Consider the following 21,549-nt stretch of genomic DNA (forward strand, 5'->3'; position numbering starts at 1 on the left):
GTCAGATTTTGGATTACTTAAAACAAGCTTCTAGTTAAAGGTAGAATATGCAGGATTTGTTGGACACCTGCATAGTATGCCTTTAATCAGCTGTCCCTGACCTCACTGTTGAGATAGGAAAGAGAAAAGAGAATTAATTCTGCAGAGTCCCATTATATTTGTCATCACAGAGATCGAGATTATCCTGGGTTACATGTATGTCTTTTAAACTGATCAAAAGGTCTCGTTCAGATGCAAGCTGGGAAGGTTTAAGACCAGAAAATGAAGAAGCTGCATTGTTTTGGCACAGAGCTTCCCAGCTAAACAAAATTATTATTAACTGTGATTGATTGTTTCCTTGGTATAGTTTAGTTTTTGAGCTGTGATGACCTTTTGTTCTCCCTCACAGGTATCCTGAACCATCTGAAGGAGACATTCACCCACACTCCCAGCTACGACATGAGTCCGGCCATGCTCAGTATGTTAATTCGAATGATGCTTGCTCAGGCTCAGGAGTGTCTGTTTGAGAAGACTGCACTGCCTGGGATCCGAAACCAGTTCTATTCCCTGATGAAAATGGCCCAGGAGGCTGCAAAGGTAAATAGTATCAAAGGCATACAGTCCTCACTTCATATAGGCACAGTACTCTTTCTTTAGCTGTGGACTCAGGAGGATATATTGTACTTTAAGTGAATGTAAAGTAATAATGTCACCACAGTCAGATGCCTCACTTCTATCAGCGATTGTATCCACATCAGTGCTTTTAAAGTCCTCCCAGTAACTCTATCCTCCCTTTTCCTGCCAGGTCTCAGAAATCTATGACCAAGTCCACCAGTCCATGATCCAGACGCCAATTAAAGACAATGTCCCGTTCTTCTGGTCCACCATGTCGCAAGTCAAAACCAACCACTACTGTTCGATGGCACACTTCTTTGCAGCCTCAGCGCTCCTGGACCACCAGTGTAAGAAAACAGTTCATTGAAATGTTAATCATTTCTAAATTTTTGCCAAAAAAAAAGAAGAATATAAAATAAAAGCCACTGTTACAGAGGAAAAAAAAGCCTTACAGCTGTACTAAAGAAAAAATACATAAAACAATGGAAAGTACAATATCAAAAATCCTGCCATCTTGAAATTGTACTGGTATGGTAGTTTGTCTGTTTAGTCATTCTGTAGTTCCTCTGTTTGAGATTAATAATTTTCACACAGATTTTGTGTGTAAAATATGACGGAGCAAAGTTGAATTGAATTCAGAATTTAGAATTAGAGAGAGTCAGAGAAAATTAAATAGCTAAAGTAATGTCACAGGTAAGCTATTATTTGCTAGTAATTCTAGATTCAAACGACATTAAAATAAGCACACAAGCTATTTTTCTTGCTTATGAACAGCATTGCTGTTTGCGTTGCATAGTAATTTGCATATAGTCTGCACTGCAGATACAGTAGTATCCCAGATGCCAACTGGAAACAGGTGTGTTCTTCACAGACACACTGTAACAAAAAGATGCTTAATAATCTTAACAGTCTGGCAACACAAATCAAATACTCCCCTTTTCTATTTAACAACACCACTGAACTACCACAGTGAATTTGGGTTAACAGGTGGAATGTCAGTAAACTCTTGTTCACTCCATCTGCACATCTGCTGTATGAACATTAGTCTAGTTATTTTATGGTATTAGCCTGGCTGTTGGCTGTTAAGTGTGAATTGGTGTTATAAGACTTAAGCTGCCTGATTTTGAGCACCCTGGAAAACCCAGTCCTTCCCTGTATGGGCCACTGGGTTGGTCATGTCAGATGGCTGGACTGAACCACAGCCAGTCACAGCGCTATTACATAACGGCTATTTAGAGACATACACACACATAACCATACACTCTCAGACACACATACACCCCATGGCAAAGAGAGGCTAAGTTTCCAGGAACACAGTGGCAGGAAGAGAATGAGAGTGAAGGAAAAAGAGAGACGGTTGGAGTGAGTGAAATCGAGTGGATGTACTGTAGACTGCTGGAGGATTACAGTTATGTAGTCTCTTAATGCTGTCTGCATAATGAACTGGCAGAGGCAGTCAGTAAGAGCCAGAGACTGCCTCACAGTACTGCTGTTGTAATTTTCTATCATACTTCTCTAGTTCTTGGTGGCTTGTCATTATTTGTGACATCTTACAGACGTTCATTCGTTATTTACAGCTCTATACTGGCTCCATAATTAAAAATTTCCCACTTCTATGAATTAACATGAACATTGTTGCAGTTTTTATCATTTTTCTTTTGTTACCACACATTAACAATTGTGATTTAGGAGCAAGTCAACTAAAAACCAAATGAAACAAAATTCAGCAGATTATATTAGGCTCTGCAGTTGATGCTGATAGTTTTACCCAGTGCTATGAATGGGACAGGGCTGAATAGATGAACAACGGAGCGAAGCAGCTTTGAGTTTGGCAGCTCATTAACAGATTCCTGTGTAGCTGAGGAGAATAGAGCAATTAACCACAGGACTGTAAAGAGAGGACTCAGCCCAGAACCAGGACAGAATAAAGACCACACTAGTAAACAGATGAACCACAAACACTGCTAAATAAACGCTTTATACTCTCTTTATGAAGCAAACTAGTCAGAGGGAGCTGAGGAAGCTCTTATGCTCTTGGTATACCATTAAAAGCTGGTGAATCAGGAGGAGAAGACAGGTTAAAAGAGGACACCAAGTTTTGGGAGGATTTGCATTTTGATGGGCTTATCAAGTAATTAGAACAGAAACATCACAGTCAATTTCTCTGGTATCCATGCTAATGTGGAAGCTTAAGTTGACACATACAAATATGTGTGTGGCAGCTGGGCAGCCCTGAAATGGTTGGAGATCATTGTTTGCATGGATCACTATGTTTTGTCTGTTTGTTTAGTAACATTTTATGAAAACCTGTATTTTTTTGTTATTATCACATACATAACCTTTTAGATTACATTGTACAGATTTTAGGAATCTAAGAATTTGAAGATATTCCAAAAACTGACATTACAATAAGCAAATACACCAGTGTAAACACTGGCAGACCATTTCTATTGCAGAATGCAAAGGGTTTAAGTGTGCAATAGTAAATGTCTGCACTGTGCTATGTATACCTTCTACAATCAAAGCAATCATAGCATCATGTCATGTCATTCAATAGTGTTAGCCATTTGTTTTAGCCTTGATCCTGATCTTAATGGCAGACAAAGGTCAGTTTTTCATTCATTTTAATATTAATTTTTTGTGTGTTCAGTGGGGCCCAGTGATGATGAGGACCAGCAGGAGAAGACCTTGTCACAGGTCTATGATCGCCTTCCTGAGGGACGCTCACCTCTGGACATCCTGAAAAAGAAAGAGGAACGTGAACGCATCGGTAAGAATGCGCACGTAGGCTGAGCAATGCGGAAGGCAAAGCAAGACAATAGAGTGTAGAGTGCCAATCACACTAGATCTGACTCTGCTTGTTCTTCTCCCCTTCTATTGATCTGTTCAATGGCCAATTTTTTCACCCTCCCCTCAGGTAAAGCACACATTCGTCGTGCCATCCTGGGTCATGAGGAAGCTCTGAGGATCTACAGTTTATGCCACCACTTGAACAAGCTGGAGGCGCTGCAGGACATTTTAAAAGCCAGTCACCAGCGCTCGCTCAACAAATCCAGTGAAAATGAAAAAGAGGACCAGTTCACCGACTACATGGAGGCCCCAGACATCATCTGTGAGTCTTAAATGTTGATAGGACAGTTCACCTCAAACTCCAAAATAGATATTTTCCTCTGGTCTGTAGTGCTATTTATCCATCCAGATTCTTGTGGTGTTAGTTGACAAGTCTTGGAGATGTCAGCCACAGAGATGTCTGCTTTCTCTCAAATATAATGGAAGGAGATGGCACATGGCTTGTGGTGCTCAAAGCACTAGAAAAAAAAAAAATTAGGAGCCACAATATAACTGTGCTAGCTTTCTCTGAGGTGCTGACGTTACAGCTCAACTACATCCCATCCCTTCTGAATGGTGGTACAGTTGGCAGGTGTTGTTCGGTAGAAAGAAAATAGTTACATTACACTGCTCAGAACAAAGTCTGTAGATTATCTTGAGTCACAGGGTCATGATTTCTGTAAGAGACACTGCTGTTGAGTTTTTCAAATGTAGTATTTTGTTGCTTTGAACATCGCAAGTTGAGTGCCATTTATTCCCATTATAATGAAGACAAGGTAGACATCTCTATGGCCAAAAAACATGGCAACTCACACCAAAACAATCTAAATGGATAAAGAGCACTGCAGGCCAGAGGAAAAATATCTATTGTTGATTTTGGAATGAACCGCTGTTTTAAGAAAGGACATCACCACAGTCAATAAAAATATCTTATCTCTTCAAGTAAACATGCAAAGTGAAGAATGGATTAGAATAACTGTAAAGTTTATTTGAGTCACCATTAAGCGTCACTGAGGTGACAGCTATTCTTCCTGTGGTTGACATAGAAACTAAGCCGTGTCACCACAACAAACACTTCACAAACAACACGAATGTCAAGTAGGACCAGTGTGTTGCTTTGTGAGATTTGTCTCTCAGGAAACGATCAGTAAAAAGGCTGCTGTGTTGTGCACCACACCTGCTGCAATCAGATGTGATAAGTGACATTTATTTGCAGGTACAGATGACGTAATGTTTACACTGCTAACTCCTTGCCTGCCTCTCTGCAGGGCGACAGGTGAAATGCAGTTGTGACAGTAAACACTGAATGACAGCATTGTTTTTTTCCCTTTTCTTCCAATAGCTAAAACAGAGCACAAAGCAGAGATGGAGGTTCCTGCAATGACAAAGGTGAAAGTCACCGACTTCTTCCAAAGGCTGGTATGTGGGTTACTAATCTTTTTCCACTCACATTGCTGTTTTTCCACATGGTGGTTGGTTTATTCATCAGGTGACAGGAAATGGCTCTGGATTTGTGTTTTAGACCTTGTATTTTTTTTTAGCACCCAGAGTTTATTTTTTGTTATTTCTGAATACAACCAACCAAGACTGAGACTCCTGGAAGCTTTGGCAAATTTGACCAGCAGTTGTTTCCAAAGCCTCCTGGACTTTCATCCAAAGCAAGACATGCAAAACTAACACTAACCATGGCCAGAGGTGCTCTGATCCTGGAGTGACATACAGGTGGCTGGGAGGGGGGTGCGGGGGTGGGGTGGGGGGGCATCCTCTGTCACCGGAGCTGAAATCTTATGTCTTTGTCCTGTGAGACATTGTGAGTCATTTCTTTCATCTTGCACAGTTTACAATTACTATAACAAACAAGCAGGATTCAATTTCAAGATGGACAACCTTACAAGCAAATAACTGGTGAGGAGGTTAAGGGTCAGAGCTGACATTCCCAGACAGCAGGTGTGAGGGGTCTCTGTGAATAAATACCTCTTGTTCCTGTTGTAAAATCCCACCTTGCTCTTCATTAACAGCCTCAGCCACAAAACTAAATCCTTTTGGATCTACTGAGAAATGAAAGACTGAAAAAGTTAAATCCACACGCAATCTCTTCATCCAATCACTACGGTGATAATTAAAGGAGCAGGGGTGACAGGCATTAGTTTGGTGTTATGTAGGATTGATTGGCAGGATTTTCTGGAGGAGAGACTTCACACACAAGTGTTATGAATGGTTGGTGTCAGCAGTCTAAAAAGTGAAACATGTTTGTGATCAATTATAGCTAATGTTGAAAATGACAATTTTGATGGATTAATTATTCCAGTTATTTTACAAATTCCTAAGATGGAAATATACTTGCTTTCAAATGATGGTTGATTTAATAATTTACTGTATTTGTGACAAGCCTATTGGCTTTGCAGAATGTTTTTTCTATATTAAAAAATGATTCTTTAATTAGAATGAACTGTTAAATGCAGCTGTAATGACAAAGTATGGTAGATACTGTATATCTGCAGCCCAGTGTTCAAGTAGACATAAGTAACATGTTCAGTATGAGAATGTTTTTTATATGAATCACTTTGTTTAAAGAGAACACAAAGGATTGTGTACCCTGTCAAAATGAAATATAAACAGGGAAAAACTGTTTTGAAAAAAGGTGTAACTGCACAGGTGTAAAAGAGACTGATCACTTGAATATGCTCCGTGGTCACATAACTTTCATATTACTCCTTGAGTGTTTATATAACATATGTACCGATGTTCTAAGAGATCACAGATGTGGACTTTAATCATGTTTAATTTGCCTGAAATAACACAAGAGGGGATTATTATGCTGGGTTCTCGGTTTTCCCCCAGGCGTTCAACAAAATGAGAGGATATTATCCTCTTGAGTCAATAAATCTTGAAGCCATACTGACCCCAGCATCCCCACAATGTCTCCTTTTAGGGCCCACTGTCAGTCTTCTCAGCCAAGCAGCGGTGGACAGCCCCACGGACAATACGACTTCGACCAGAGGACAGAGACCTGGGCTTCACCCTGAAAGGAGAATCACCTGTCCAGGTGGTTTCGCTTGACCCCCTCTGCCCAGCTGCTGTGAGTTAATCTAGATTCCTCACTATTGTCTGAACAAGGGAAGATTCATCTCATATTGTGCAGCCAACCTTTAGTCAGCACAGTATAAAAATCATCCCGCAGAGACTTAAAATGATCTTCAAATAGGTAGTCCACCCATAGATTTTTTAAAAATCAAAGTTCTGTAACACATTTTGTAGTTAAGGAGGAATAAAACATTATAATCCACTCTGATTACCTACCGGACATAATAGTTTACTCTCATCTTTATTGACTGATGTGTCTCCAGAAACATTTGTAGTTTCACGCCTAGGGATTTCAACATCTGCAGGCTGTTAGAAGAAAAATTATCAATGTTATTTTAGAGTACAGAAGATATCTCAGAGGACATGTTCAGCAGTAAGATATAAACAAAAGTCAAATGTGTAGGTTACTCAATATTAACTCCCTGCAACAAGGTTAACTATCAGATAGTGGCTTATCTGCGGTGGGAAAACAAACAGCATGAAATTTCAGGCATGCTTACGTACTGTATATCAGTATGTCATTTCCCTGAATCAAGTCATTCTCAGGAACCTAACAGGATTCAGGCTCAAAGAATGTTTGGAGGAACCCCCGCCCCTCCCCTCTGCAGCCACCATGGCTACTAATTTAATTAAGAATCAGAGAGTATTTACTCCCTGCAATCCCTTTCAGTCTGACAGCTCATTAAGAGGTGCTGACAAAGAGCAGACTCTTATTAGGCCCTGCAGGCTGTGTGGAGAAACAGATTAGTAGTATTACACAAGTCTAACTAGGCCAAACTCTTTATAACTTTTAATACTGCTATATTCAACAGGACTTATTCTGGAGCTGACTGATTCTCTGGAGTTGTTGGCCTGCCTCAGCAGATCAAGTTATCAGACACAAATAGACGAGTTCATGGCGATAAGACAGATTTGTCACAGCTATTAAATAATGCTGTCTGGTGCACACACACTTTATTAAGTGTTTTGCCTGAAGTAAAGAAAGCTGGGTGTGGGACTAAACGTCAGTGTTTTCTCTGCTGATCCCTGCTCGCTCCAGGGTGTTGAAGGAAAGTAGGTGAACCTGACTCGGTTGCTGTTCAAACAAATCTTCAGATGTAAATATTTAAACTGACTGCTGCAGTATTAGGACATGTTAGTGGGCCTCCCCTCTAACTCCTGTTCCTCCTCCAGGCTGACGGTCTGAAAGAAGGCGACTACATTGTTGCTGTTGGGGAAACAGACTGCAAATGGTTGGGTGTGAGCGAAGTGATGCGACTGCTGAAGGACGTGAATGAGGAGGGGATCGACATCCAGGTGGTCACCATGATGGAGAGCAACCCTGCAATGGTATTCCATGGCCTTCTTCCTTCCTATTAGCTGCAAGAAAATTCATCTATCTGTCTTGCTTGACTGACAAATACTCACAGTTCAGTTAGTCTTTGTATCAGATGAATCAACAACACAGTTTGCGTTTCAGATTTCGCCTGTGAGGTAGTTTTTCCTGCCAAGGTAAACTGTCTATACAGTTTCCCATGAGAAATAGCTCTTTAGATACAGCATAAGTGTGTTGTATATGACAGATTCCAGCCGTGTGAGTTAGTGGACAGAATAAGCAATGTCTTTCACAATCAACCCACCTGTTGTTCACAAGTGAGAGTTTGTTAAAAAGTAATTTATTCACTTCTACAGGATTTTAAAGGGATAGTTTGGAGTAATTGAAGTGTAAGTGAAGGTTGTTTGAAGTACTTATCCATGGTCAGCATATTACCTACAGTAGATGGCGGTTGGCATGCCCCTAGTTTGGGGAAGCAACAGGGGTACCACTATAGGAAGCTAAGCAATACATTGCTATGGACAGGGTCGACAGCAAAACCACTATTTTAGCCACTTAAAAAAGATCCACCCCAAAAAACACAATATCGGTTTAAGTGTACGCTATTTCTAGAATATTTTCACTACTTTACCTTGCCATCAGACAGCCTTTTCTGTCAGAAAACTGCTGTTATACAAGCCATATATTGCTCTCTCTTGCTCAAGCAGACTCCTTTGGCAAAAGCAATAATTTTACTTTACAGTATACGGAAGTTGCTTGACTACTACAGCCTGGATTGGTGAGTTAGTTCATGTTGTTGTGTGATTTTGGTATATTAGAGGGTTAGTTCATCACACAGTAGCACAAACAAATGCACTGATTTAGGCAGTGGTGTACCAGCAACCCTGCAATGTAAAATTTTGCCAAAGGAGGCTGGTTGAAAGCGATATTTTACTTAACTGCAGTTTCCTGTTGGTAAAGACAGACAGCAAGGTGAAGTTGTGAAAATACCTGAATATAACATACACTTAAAAACATTTTTTTTATATTGGCCTTTTATGTCAGGTATTTGACTTGCATGTTAAAACAGTGAGGATATGATTAACTCAGGTGCCAAGTTATTGATAATGTATATTTATAAAGACTGTATGGCATCTAGAGCAAGTCCTTGATTACAGCGACTGCCTCCTTCCACTAAACAATACTTGTGATGTCTCTGTCCAGCCCACCAAGAGTGCCACCTTCTGCGGAAACCTGCCCAAGACCTACTCCATGATTTGTCTGGCCTATGACGACGATGACAAGAACCCCAAGTCTCGCAAAGTGACCAAGAAGTCATCCTTCATCAGCTGGGGTCTGAAGAACAAGCTGAAGAGCGCAAGCACTCTCAGCCTTCCTACAGCTGACCACTCCGGCACCCTCCCCTGGAATAAACCCTGTCCCACATTCCCCAGCTCCAGCTCCTACAACAACGACAGTGCCCTCTACTGAGTTAGCTGCAGGCTTTCCACTGCCTGCAAGCAGCGTGCAGTATGCACATTAAGCCTACAGTAGTATGCCAGTGTACAGTACTGTGTTGTATCCATACTGGACCTGCTGTGGATTTGGTGCAGCACCAGTGCCCTTTGGTTTTTCCACTGGAATACTGAACAGTAGTGTATGTAGCCTGTATGTCACCAGTGTAATAATGATATTTCTGCCAGCTACCTTGGAAAGTGGCTGTGCCAAATATTGTATATACTGTAGGTGCCTTTGTAGGTACATGGGCGCCTTCCCAGCACAGTTCTAAAAACTGGGCTGCACACAAAACACAATGAGAAATCATTCTGTACAGTGCCATGCCAGTGTGAGTACAGCACAGTACAACTGCACTGTGGGGAAAAAAAACGTAGCAGTTATCATTCCAGTCTATATATATAAACACACACAGCACTGAGACAGGCTTCTAAGTTAAACTGTCATCTCAGTATGTTTTCCTGAAGAAATGCTTCAGACGATTCGAAGGAGGAAAACACAAACACACCCAGCGTCGGCTACTACTTGACTGCAAGGGGATAATTTTATTGTGGCTTAAGCAGTCCTTTGTTAGTTCCATTGTATACTGATGTAGCTGTGCACTGTGCAGTTATGTTCTCTGTGTATCTTCAAGAGACTGCACGTCTGTTTCATACTGTATATATGAAGGATTCGGACATTGCTACGATATTTGTTGTAATCAGTGGATACTGATCAGTTTTGAAATACATATATTTTCTCAATAACATATGTAGATGTTATGAACCTTTTTGCAGTATGTTAAACAGTGATTGAGGGAAAACTAGTGCTGTGCAGTTGTTTTTTGTCTGTGAGAGTTGATGAATGCAATGTTCTATAAGCTGCTAAAAATCAAATATATACCATGGTTATGTATTATTGTCACTTTTGTGCTTGTGAGACAGCCTTTGAGGATTATTATTTCTGCCGAGAGTCATGTCTGGGACACAGTGGAAGTGGTAAAACTGGTACTTTATGTTTGCTTACTGTACCAGCTATGCCACAGACCAAAATGCCTCCATGTCCCTGATAAGCCAGGATGTACTGTACCATTTACCATCCTGGCTAATCATATCGCTGCTGTCTGGCAGTTTGTCCACTTGTAAGAAGAGCACGAGCTGCGTGTCTCTCTGTTAATGTGAATGTCTTGAGGTTATTTTGACTCCAGAAGGGAAGAATGTGGGCAGAACAATGACATTCCTGCAGTGTACCTGGACAACCCGTCACCCAACAGTGACTTCGATCAAAGTCCGCAGTCAGGTTTCTACTATGGTCTCCACCTGTCTTAATCCTTGTCACATCCCACATTTTACTGACACTTTGCAGTGTTGGACTATCTCTTTATCTACAAAGTAGATTCTTATACACGTTTGATAATCAAATTATTTATGTAATAAAAAAACAAACAAAAACATATATATATATATATTTACCTGTAAAGTTGTAGTTTCAGAACTAGTTTGTGAATGGTCAAGTTGTGAATTTTTGCACGTTGGATTTCTTGGTTGGTTTCTTGGAGGAATGTATTTTACTAGCCTTGCTTAATCCTTTGGTGAACTTGTGTACTGGTACATTTTGTCTATGTTAAGACATTTTAAAATGCAAATATTTTTAAACAGTAACACTGAGAAAATGTAACACTCTTTACTGTCTCTGTTTACCTGACATGGTGTCTTAAGTGCCATTTATTCTAAATCATGAAGGAAAATGCCACAAGTGTATAACAAGTATGTGCAGTAATTGATTAATATTAATAAGTGCTAACTAAGTGTGCTAACAGGTATGTATACCTACACAGATGATGTTTTAGACTTAACATTTATTTAACAGCGCGTAGTGATCCTAAATGCCTTGGTGTACATCTGCAGAGGGTTATGGTACCTGTTCTTCTAAAGGTTTCAGGTTGCCTTTGCTTTTTTCTCTGTACTTTATGCTGCATAGCAACTGTGGTGTGAATGCTTTGTTAGCAAGTCTTTGTGTTATATGTATAAACTCAGATCTCAATAAAAGATGGGGACAAAAAAAATCCTGGATTTTTTTTTCTAAATATATATTTGTGGTTCTGCGTATCACAGTGATTGAAACTACCAAGCAGGTTGGGAATGACTGGAATGAAGTTTGACCACGGCCCTCAGTGAGCCAGTACACACAAAGTCAACACTCATGGGTTTTTGATTGTTGTGAGTCTGGCCTGGGATCACATGACATCATAATCCACCATCATGAACAGAAGAGAAGCACCATGTGATTAAGTTTTGCCCATCAGGCCTTTCTTTCCCCATACCATTCTGTGTGCAATGACTGGCTAGTTATCTGTGTTGTTATACTTGATTTGTAGTTTTTGTGTAGTAGGACAAATGGATCCCCCTTAGGTAAAATTCTCTTCTGTGTTTAGATTTATTTTAATAAGAAAAGTTGATATTGCAGGAAGCAGATATGTTGACTTTTGGTCATTGGATTCATACCTCCTCAATTCCTAAGGACAGAGGGCAACTCAATTTCAAGCATATCCAAAATATAATATAATCCATTGTAGATGGATGGATATTTCTATCTGTTCATGCTTATAAACCCTTAATTATATTCAAGCAATATGTGTATACTTTAAGACTAAAATGTTACTATAGCCTACTGTTGGTTTATTGAGGAAGAATGGTAGAAAGAAAGAAAGACAAAGAAAGAATGAAAGATTTTTTTTCTTACAGCAGCCCTGTGTGCTGAGAGCATGGATGTAAATGGAACAACATCGCCCCCTGGTGGCACAGCCGCTGGTCGGTAAGGGCGTCGTTGCTAGGTGAATTATATCATTCGCTGATTGGTTTCTCTCCTCAATGTAAGCCAATCAGCACTAGTTTTGGAGCGAGGTCTGTTCTTGTGGTGAAGCGTCTAGATACGCGTAGTCTGCAAGCAGTCAGCCTGTTGAACTCAGTTAGCTTGGCCGTTTTTGTTTATCGTTTCAGGATAAAAGAGGACATAATTTGAAACACAGTGATAAATTACATTTTCTAATCTAATGTAATTAACGAGTGAAACTGTTTGGTTAAACTGAAACAGTAACTTTAGCGAGTAAAGCAAGGAAGAAATACTATTTTCCACTATGCTGAAATTCAGCTTCAGGAGGGAGAAAGACAAGGACTTTGTAAGTTTCACGTCTTTTATAAAATGAATTAAACTTGTGCTATTTCTAGCCAGCTAAACATCTAGTTAAATGCTTCTCATTCTGCCAACATTACTCAAACTGTTGACATTAAAACCAAGCCAACTGGCTATCGATAACGTCGCTTACTTGACCTTAGGAAAAGCTAAACTTTAAAAAACATTTAAGCTAACGTTTAGTCTCACCAGTTTTGTAACGTTAGGTTAATATACCTCGTGGTGTGTGGTATTCATTTCGTCAGCCAAAGTCGGCTGAATACTTGACCTGCAGACTTTTTTGTTCATGTTCATTGTTCAGGCATGTGATGTAAAATAGCAGGGTAAGCACAGGTGTTGCTAATGATACTAATTAAGGTTCCGTGTGCAGATGCACAATAGCAGCATCCTGACTCTGATCTGAGTGGAACAGAATTTTAATTAGTATCATTGATAACACTCGTGTTTACTACTATATCATGTCAAAATGGCTGCTGTGAAAAAGGCCAATTATGGCCAATATAAAGTACAGTAACAGTGGTGTTTTCAGTAGAAAAAGTCAACTTTTGTAATAGGCTGTTGTTTGAACATACTTTTGATTTGGTATCTTATTGATCAAGGGGTCATGTTGTGATGCTGTGATCATCCTCTCTACCCTTCCACCTATACAGCCTTTTTGTGTTTCCTCAAACCCTTCCTTTAAACAGTTATTTCGTGTTCTTAATTAAACCTCCCTCAATCATTGTCACAGAATGTGTTTTCTGTCCATGTGATGCTAACCTTCTTCCTAACCTTCCCCCGTGTGTGTTGTGTAGAAGCATATAGCTCATGGTTTAATCCCTGCTGCATCCATTGCCCCCAAGCCTGCTGTGCCTCGTACCCCACCCCCCCGCAGCCCAGACCCCTCACCTGAGAGACCCAGGTACCTAACAGTCTCCATCACCTCCAGCCTCCAATATCCTTTCATTTTGGTGTATTTCCTCTGACACTGTTTCTTCCCATCAAACCACTTTTTTTTTGTAATGTTTGGCCTGTACCTGTGCTTCAGGGGTAAATCTTTGGTCAGCTGAAGGGCAAGATTCTTAAGAAGTTACCTCACTATCATCATGTTGCTAGATTGTTCACCCATTTGCTCAAGATGATGCCTGTACATTTCCCAAACATTTAACACTGTGTATCACCACCCTATGTGTGACTTCATGCTGTTCTCAGACATAAGCATTGAAATGTGTAGAAGTGAGAGTGAGAAGTATCATCAAGAAATTCAAAGAGAGCCACACAATACAACAAGTGTGGCAGAGGTAGCGAGTGAAAGATTTCAAAGACTCTGGAAAGAAAACTAGTGAGAGATGTGTCTAAAGACCCCAGAACAACTGCCAAGACACTAGGGAATGACTGAGCCAAGTTGGGATTTTAGTCTCAAAGAAGACAGTCAGTAGAGCCCTGCACAGGAATGGACTGTGAGGTTGCAGACCAAGAAAAACTCCACTTCTGCAGAAGAGACACCTTCAAGCCAGACTGAAACATGCTAAGGACAACCTGGAGAAAGATTATGCATACTGGAAGATTGTCCTTTGGTCAGATGAGATGAAACTAGAACTCTTAATAATAATTTTGACCCTGGTAGGTTTTGGTTTTTGTGAAATAATTTTGTTTCTATGTGCAAAGTAAAATAATGTAAATATCCAAAATAAAACTAGGATGTTTGGAAAAGATGTGTTAAAAGATACTTGCTGTTTAACTGCAATAAAAAAAAAAAATCATTGGGGGGCTAATAATTTCATCCTCATCTGTATTTATCTGGTTTGAGGTGTTATTGTTGTACTCATGTAGTCATCTGTGGGGTCAACCACACTATTTCACAAGGTGGATATGAAACTGGGATATACTCCCTTCAGTATCAATATAGGAAATGGATAATAACTTTATATTTTGATGTGATAAGCAATAATGCATTTCTTGTGCTTATATTACACAAAGTGATCATATCCTCCTCATATTATTTGCATTATTCCATCTACAGATCAGCCTTAGCAGCAGCCATTTTGTCCTCTTCGCTCACTGGACAGACATGGGCCATCCCCCCTGTTCGACCAAGGTCTTTCTCTGAGAGTGGTCAATCAGAGTCCTTCGTATCTGAACCAAACTTCAGCACAGCACTTTACACCAGGTAACCCCCCCTCTGGCAAATACACGTTTTATCACAAACTTTGTAACAGATGATTATAACTACAAGAGGAGACTCCAAGTTTAAATCTAACCTGGGGCTGGTGTGTCACAGTAGAAAATGAGCTCACAATTGGTCCTACTTCAAGGAATAGCAGTGGAAGTGTTTTTGAGCCATGGCAAGTAAAGATTCTAGTATCTCTGCCTTTCAGATAGGTGGGACAACATGGGATGTGACCTTGCAAAATAATTAAAAAAAAAACAGTGTATGCAATGTATTTTATGCAGAAGGTTCTCTCAATATGTTTGAAATATAGACCTGGTTTTTCTCTGGGTTTCAATAATCTTTTTTATGAATATATGCCCTGGTGCTGCAGGACACAGAACAGTGTAAATCATAAAATTAATGATGGCTGACTTACATTAAGCTCTTTTGGTTTCAGGTTTCTTGTATTGTGTATCCTGTCACACTCTCACAGTGTCATGGCTTATTGGGACACTTGAATGTAACAGACCCATCACAAATGTTATTAGTAGAACCTGTGCTTTTTCTACTATGACAAGTCCAAATGTCTGCTATGAAAAGGATCTATTCCAGAAGGTTTATTTCTCACTCTTATAAGATAATGCCAACTTTCCTCCACGGTGACTTTGACTTACTTTTTTACCTTCCTCAGAGACAGATGGTCAGAGGATTTAGCTAGCCAGCCACGCCTGTCCTCCCCTGAGCACTCAGAGGGGGAGTTGGAAGACGAGGAAGAGGAGGTGGAGAATGAGGAGGACAGGGAGGAACACGTTTACCAAAGTCTGGATAGAGGGGTGGATTGTTCAATCACAGAACCTGTCTATGCCCTGCCACTAAAACCTAAGGTGAGATTCTACAGGAAGAGCTCATTGCTATGTGTGACTTTCTGACTATAGTGCTGGTAGGTTTTATCTCAGTGTTGTCACTGAAGGTAAATGAGAAACATTCTTCCCAACGAAACTAACTGCTGTCAAAAACTTTTTTTTTTTTTTTAGCAAACTAGTTAAACGCCGACTGGAGTTGCTCACTGGCCAGCAGAGGACCAAAGCCAATAGACCAGATTTTGACATGTATAGCAGGAACAGCACAGGTGTCATTAATAACCTCAATAATGATGTCAGACTATCTGCTTTGAAAGGAAGGTCTATTTTGAATGTGTGGGTGGAAAATGTATCCCTATACTCTCTCAAATAATTTTTATACTTGGGTCAGTTTGTGATGTGGTGGGTATTGTGATACTGGTCTGATCCACTGGGTGGCACAGTTGTACAGAGAATAAAGGTGTATATCTATTAAGCCTTGCACACTGCAGAAGTGAAATGTACAGCCACTGACTGGGATACAGAACAATCTCCCAAGGGTCTGCTCCCACACACCACAGATATTTTTCTATACACGTTTTTATCCCGTATACTGCTCTATTGGGTTGCTAACCTACAGTTGTCTCACTGGGCCCCATTTCCCCCTGTCAGTTGTCTTTCCAGGCTATCAGAGTCTTGTTGCCTGGTGATTTATTCACTACAGTCACCAATTAAAGTTATTTTTAGCAACATGGATTTCTATTTATTGTACCATCGTTTAAGTTGAACGTCTCATATAGTGGGCTATGTAGCAGATTTTAATAGAATGATATTATCCATAGCAAACACCAGACTGTACACTTATAGATCCACAGGATAAACAATAAACAGACAGCCACATGCATTAACTGTCACTTATCATTCAGAGGAGGATGTGAGGTAGTGTGAGGAATTCACTATACAGAACTTATTTACAAATACATATAGTTTCTAGTTTATTAGGTACACCTAGCTAAAACTAACGGGTGTTTCTGTTATTTTGTCCACCCCATTTAGGGCAGGCTAAATAACAAAAACACCTCTCTCTGATTTATTGCAAGACCGTTATTAGATTTAGTTAGATTTCGATAGGTGAACCTAAATATATGTCTGTCCAAATATCAGTGTAATGAGTTTAGTTTATTTTCTAATCATATCATAGTAGTGCCACTAGCCATTAGACTTACAATTGTGATGTGAAAGAACAGTTATGCAACTGTTATGGGATGTTATAGAGCACATTCTTCATGACATTCTTCAGTTATCCACATTCATGTGTTTCATTCTTCTTGCTCTTCTATTTCAACTGCGACTCTTCCCTGTACTGAACTCACTGCTGTGACTCATCCAAGTTGTTTTTATGTTTCTCTAAATGGTTGCAACAATAAATGCACTAACAATCTTATTGTCCACATTTTGACAATGGCCATAAACGCAGTAGTCTCTGAAATAGCTTTGCTCAAAAGGGATCCAGGTAGCATGGCTTTAGAAATCTTTTTGAAAAGACGTAATCATTATTTGTCTGACTGCCTATCTGTTTGTTTTGCCTGTCTGTCTTCCAGACTGGTGCACCCCAGCCAAATCAGATGTCTGGCAGGAGAGTGCCTTCTCCAGGTACTGATTTCACACTTTTGGGAAATGGGCACACACACTTGTAATGGCACACAGTACTAGAGTAGTAACTAACTGATAATCTGTCAGTAATGGCAAAATAATACCAACTATGAATAGAACAAAATGCTGAGTATTGGGTAATTTAGCAATCCATAGTAAAATTACCTTAGAATTGCAGTGAGTCCTCTTGGAAGAAATAAAAAAAAAAACTCAAGAGCCTGTTTTTTTATACACTTTTATTTTGGAGTGTTTAATGGGTAGATTGTGAGGTTCTATTTATGTAGTTGCTGTTATTTTCAGTGTGGATCCAGAGCTTGTAGGAACTCAGCTCAACGCAGCCTGTACAGTATAAAACCTTCAAAATAAAACTATCACTAATTGTATTGTACAACATATTTATTCATATTTTGTTGTATGTGCACTCAGTTTACATGTACCATTTGCATCAAAACATTTAAAGGGACAGTTTGGCACTTTTCATGTGGAAATCCAGTCAGCGTTGATGGTAAATGTAGTCAGTTGAAGCCATAAATTCCTGTGTGTGCAAGAAAGTTGATTTATCCTGCTGAAAAATCTGTTGCTCTGCCTGCACCAGTGATTTCAAAGTGATGCCATTGGTATTAAGGAAGAACTACAGGCTATTTCAGTGCTAGATAAATTTTTTTTCACTTAATGCTGGTGGTGATACATGGCAACATAGGTGTGGGCATCAGAAGCCCACATGCAATGCATCCTAGTATATATGGCCACTGCTGCACAGCTCTGCAAGCTGGGGAACTTGGGTTTTCTTGGTCAATACTGACACACACTAAGGAATTTATGGTTTTAGTATATGACATGTACCATCAACACTGACAGACTTTTATCTTTAAGCTGATGCTCCTTCTGGCTGTAACCACTGTTATGAAGGGGAGGTGGTAACATAAACTTTAACAGACTATATTGTGTTGGTGTCAACAAATAGTATACAAAGTAAAAGGAAAGAAAGGTGAGAGATTCAGCTACAGTTCGTGTTATGCTCATCCTTTGGTAAGGGAAGAGAATACAGCTTATTTTCCACCAGTGTTTCATAACAGCCATAGTATAGCCTCACATAATTAGGGCTAAATGGAAGGCCTCATCATGGTTGTTGTTACCAGAGCTGGCCTCAGGCTTTTGGTAGTGTTAAATTAAAATAATGTGTCCCTAAAATGCTCCTACCCTAATCACTAAATTGTGTATACAGGCTGGCTGTGTAGTAGCACATCCAAGCCACCATTCTTGTGTTCTTCTCCGGGAGGAGTTGCAATACCTCCCTCTGTACCCCACTATATGCCTTGCTGGGCTCTGGAGACAGCTGGGTGGGGTGTTTTGGGGTTTTTGCTGTGCTGGGGTGGTCGGTGGTTAGGTTGGGTTGCATGGCTGAAAGTCTCTTTTACAGAATACTGTGCATTTCGTGGGAAAAGTTGGACTATATAATTAAGCTCACAGAACCCAACACTGCTTCTTTTTATTAATTTAATTATATCATGATTTTCCTTATTGTGCAGATTTCTCTGAGGAAACCAGCATCCAGTCTCCTGAGGCCAGCTGTGAGTCATCCAAGAAGAAAGCCTCTGTCAGAAAAAGCCCTGGAAGTCAGAAAGAAATTGTGCCATGTGGATGTAAGTCCTAAAGTAGCCTGCTGTGTGTCTTTTGCTGAAGACTTGAGAAATAAAAGCTTGACTTCCATAGTTCCCCTCTGTATATTGAATTGAAAAGAGCCAATCCACTTCGCTTCTCCCCTCTCTGTGCTGGACAGACGAGTGAAGGTCCAGGTCTTACTAGTCCACTCACTATCGTTAAAATCTGTCAAATCTAAAGTGTGGAAAGCAAGACTCACTTTAGATCAGACAAACTAAACATGTAATGCATACTAAATAATCAGCCATTATGTACTGTATGATTAGTTACTACCTACATTATACCGCTACCACTCACACAGTGCACACTACTGTAGACTGCTGACCTGTCTCTGTGCTCAAGATGTCATTGCAGCCCAGTATTTTCTAACTGAAATGAAAGTGTTATAATATTAGATAATTATAATCTGTATCTGTAGTACATACCCCTTCGTCAGGTTTTGATTACGTCTATCTTTGTGCCAAACAAAGCTATACATAGCCAACATGTAGTATAAGCAAGATTATTCAGCTTATTTACTGTAGTAGCAAGTTCATTTGAGGGCATCTACATAGCATCCTGTTTAAACTGAAAGCCCAAATGAGAAGGGCTTCAGCATTTCAGGTGTGCTATGGACAGAGGCAGCAGCAAAAGTTGTTTTAGCCACATAAAAGGTCCACCCAAAATAATTTAGAATTAGAATTTAGATTAGAATTTAATATTTCAAATCAAAGTATAGGATTTAGAATTTATTTTGATCCGCAAATAGAAATGAGTTCATATGTATAAATCTACAAATTCACATACATAAAAACACAGCCTCTCATAAACAGTGTCAGATACTTAAATACTGCAGCTGAGAGTATTACAATTAAGTAACTTAATGTAACTTAATCAATAATCAGTCATTGAATGTCAGTGTAAGGGTACGCTATATTTAGAATATTCTCACTGCTTCACTTTGCCATCAGACATCTTTTTCTGACAGGATAGTTCCAAATGGACACTTTATTTATGCTTGTATATCGCTAGACAGTGTATTACCTACAGCAGATGCCAGTTGACACCACCCAGTTTGGAGAAGCAGAGAGGAGTACCAGTATGGAAGCGAAGCTGTACAAATTGGCTTGTTTATTCGTGCTTATCAAATAACAACAAAGACTAAAGTTAATTTTCATCTTTAATCCCAGGCTGCAGTGTCTACAAAATGTCAGCGATGAAGTCTTTCAGCGTCTAAGATGATGCCTTTCAATGTCATGTTTTATTTGTCCATAACCAAGATATTAAGTTTAATATTATATAAAGCAAAGAAAAGCAGACATTTATTGCCACTTTAGCATATTTTAATTATTACTCAATAATCTAAATAGTTTAATTTGTTTCTACCATTTGCCCAGTCTTGCCCGCTTGGGCAAATGAGTTACTACATTTACTAGCACAGTATGGCATTTTATTTGCCCTGGGCAATCCTTACTGTTGAGACTTGTGGACATGTACATAAATACACAGCCTCTTTCAAAAAGTGGCAAATACTTAATACCACAGCAGAGAACATCACAATAAAGTAACTTATTGTAACTTAGAATCAATAGCAATTTAAGTTTATGCTTTATTTAGAATATTTTCACTGCTTTACCTGGCAATTAGACAGCCTATTCCGAAGGGATGGTTTGGATTATTTGAATTGGGCTTGTATATCGATAGTGAGTGTTTTATCTACAGTAGGTGCTGGTCGATAGCGCCGCCAGGTTGGAGAAGCAGAGAGGAGTACCAGCACCCCTGTACAAATTGGCTTATGTGACAGCAAAATACTGAAGTTATGTGTCATGTTTAATCTTGGGCTGCAATGTTCATAAAATGTCAGACAATAGTGAAAAATGCTCCTCACAGTTTTTCACTTCAGTTCCAAGGTGAAGTCTTAAAATGTCTTGTTTTTTCCATCCATAACCAAAGATATTCAGTTTAATATGATATAAAACAGAGAGAAGCAGGAATTCAGGTGCAGATTTCATCATACAACTCTATGTTGTAAAATGACCATTAAATGATCTCTTAAAAGTATTTACATTCCCATTTCAGCCACGCCTCCCAGCCAAACCACTGACCAACCCAGCAAAGCCAAAAACCCAAAACACCCTACCCAGCTGTCTTCAGAGCCCAGCAAGATGTACAGTGAGGTTCAGAGGGAGGTGACAAGGACCGTGCCAGAGAAGAGCACAAGGATGGTAGATAATCAAAAGCTGCTGGAGGAGAGACTGCAACGGCTGGAACAGGAGATCAGTCACAGCCAGGTCTCCTCAAACTTGAGGTCATCTGCAGGTAGAGTGGAGGAGCTGCTAGAGATATACAGAGGGACAGGGGAGGGAGAAAGAGAATAAATAGAGTGAAAGAAGGAATAATGGGAAAAGGGATGACGGAAATGATCAAGACAGAGAGGGAATGAAAAAGTTGGTCACAACAGATAGATGCACATGCAGGGTTAAAGGAGCAAGGTGGAGATAGTGTTGTGAGCAGATATGGCTTTGAGCTCCACAGCACCTTCCAGCATGATGAGAAGAAGAGGGTAAAGGAATAATGAAAAGAAACATGAAAAGGAAAAATATAGCAGTTTAAATGGGTATCAGGTTATCTTGGTGTGTTGACACTCTGACCTCCTGGTGTGGAGGAAGATGCAACATGGAAGTACTGAAGTTCTTCTGCCATTCTTTACGAGTGAATCTTTGATCATGTGGTCTTTATTATATCCCAAGGGTGAAATTCTGTTTTCCATCCTCAGGTTGAGGTTCAGGTTCAACCAG

General features: G+C 39.8%; 2 protein-coding genes across 3 annotated transcripts in view; both read left to right on the top strand.

The window, feature by feature from the left end:
* rhpn2 (rhophilin, Rho GTPase binding protein 2) overlaps positions 1–11,360 on the top strand; it is a 32,912-nt gene extending 21,552 nt beyond the window's left edge. The window contains exons 8-15 of one of the 2 annotated variants that reach the window (XM_084721390.1): positions 389–576; positions 785–941; positions 3,245–3,364; positions 3,512–3,706; positions 4,766–4,812; positions 6,356–6,502; positions 7,681–7,836; positions 9,026–11,360. In XM_084721390.1, the coding sequence (XP_084577516.1) occupies positions 389–576; positions 785–941; positions 3,245–3,364; positions 3,512–3,706; positions 4,766–4,812; positions 6,356–6,502; positions 7,681–7,836; positions 9,026–9,292 (1,277 nt within the window). In that variant the 3' untranslated portion in view covers positions 9,293–11,360. Of the gene's footprint in view, positions 1–388; positions 577–784; positions 942–3,244; positions 3,365–3,511; positions 3,707–4,765; positions 4,843–6,355; positions 6,503–7,680; positions 7,837–9,025 lie in introns of both variants that reach the window. The other variant, XM_084721381.1, reaches the window with a different exon arrangement.
* Positions 11,361–12,222: 862 nt separating this feature from the next.
* The window catches only part of cep89 (centrosomal protein 89), a 68,347-nt gene continuing 59,020 nt past the window's right edge, over positions 12,223–21,549 (top strand). Inside the window, exons 1-7 of the mRNA XM_084721420.1 lie at positions 12,223–12,473; positions 13,282–13,388; positions 14,490–14,636; positions 15,310–15,502; positions 17,059–17,110; positions 18,640–18,753; positions 20,831–21,070. Of these exons, the coding sequence (XP_084577546.1) occupies positions 12,432–12,473; positions 13,282–13,388; positions 14,490–14,636; positions 15,310–15,502; positions 17,059–17,110; positions 18,640–18,753; positions 20,831–21,070 (895 nt within the window). The 5' untranslated portion in view covers positions 12,223–12,431. The remainder of the gene's footprint in view (positions 12,474–13,281; positions 13,389–14,489; positions 14,637–15,309; positions 15,503–17,058; positions 17,111–18,639; positions 18,754–20,830; positions 21,071–21,549) is intronic.

The sequence above is a fragment of the Lutjanus erythropterus genome, chromosome 1 (genome assembly GCF_056507025.1).
Source record: "Lutjanus erythropterus isolate fLutEry1 chromosome 1, fLutEry1.hap2, whole genome shotgun sequence".
Lineage (NCBI taxonomy): Eukaryota > Metazoa > Chordata > Actinopteri > Lutjaniformes > Lutjanidae > Lutjanus > Lutjanus erythropterus.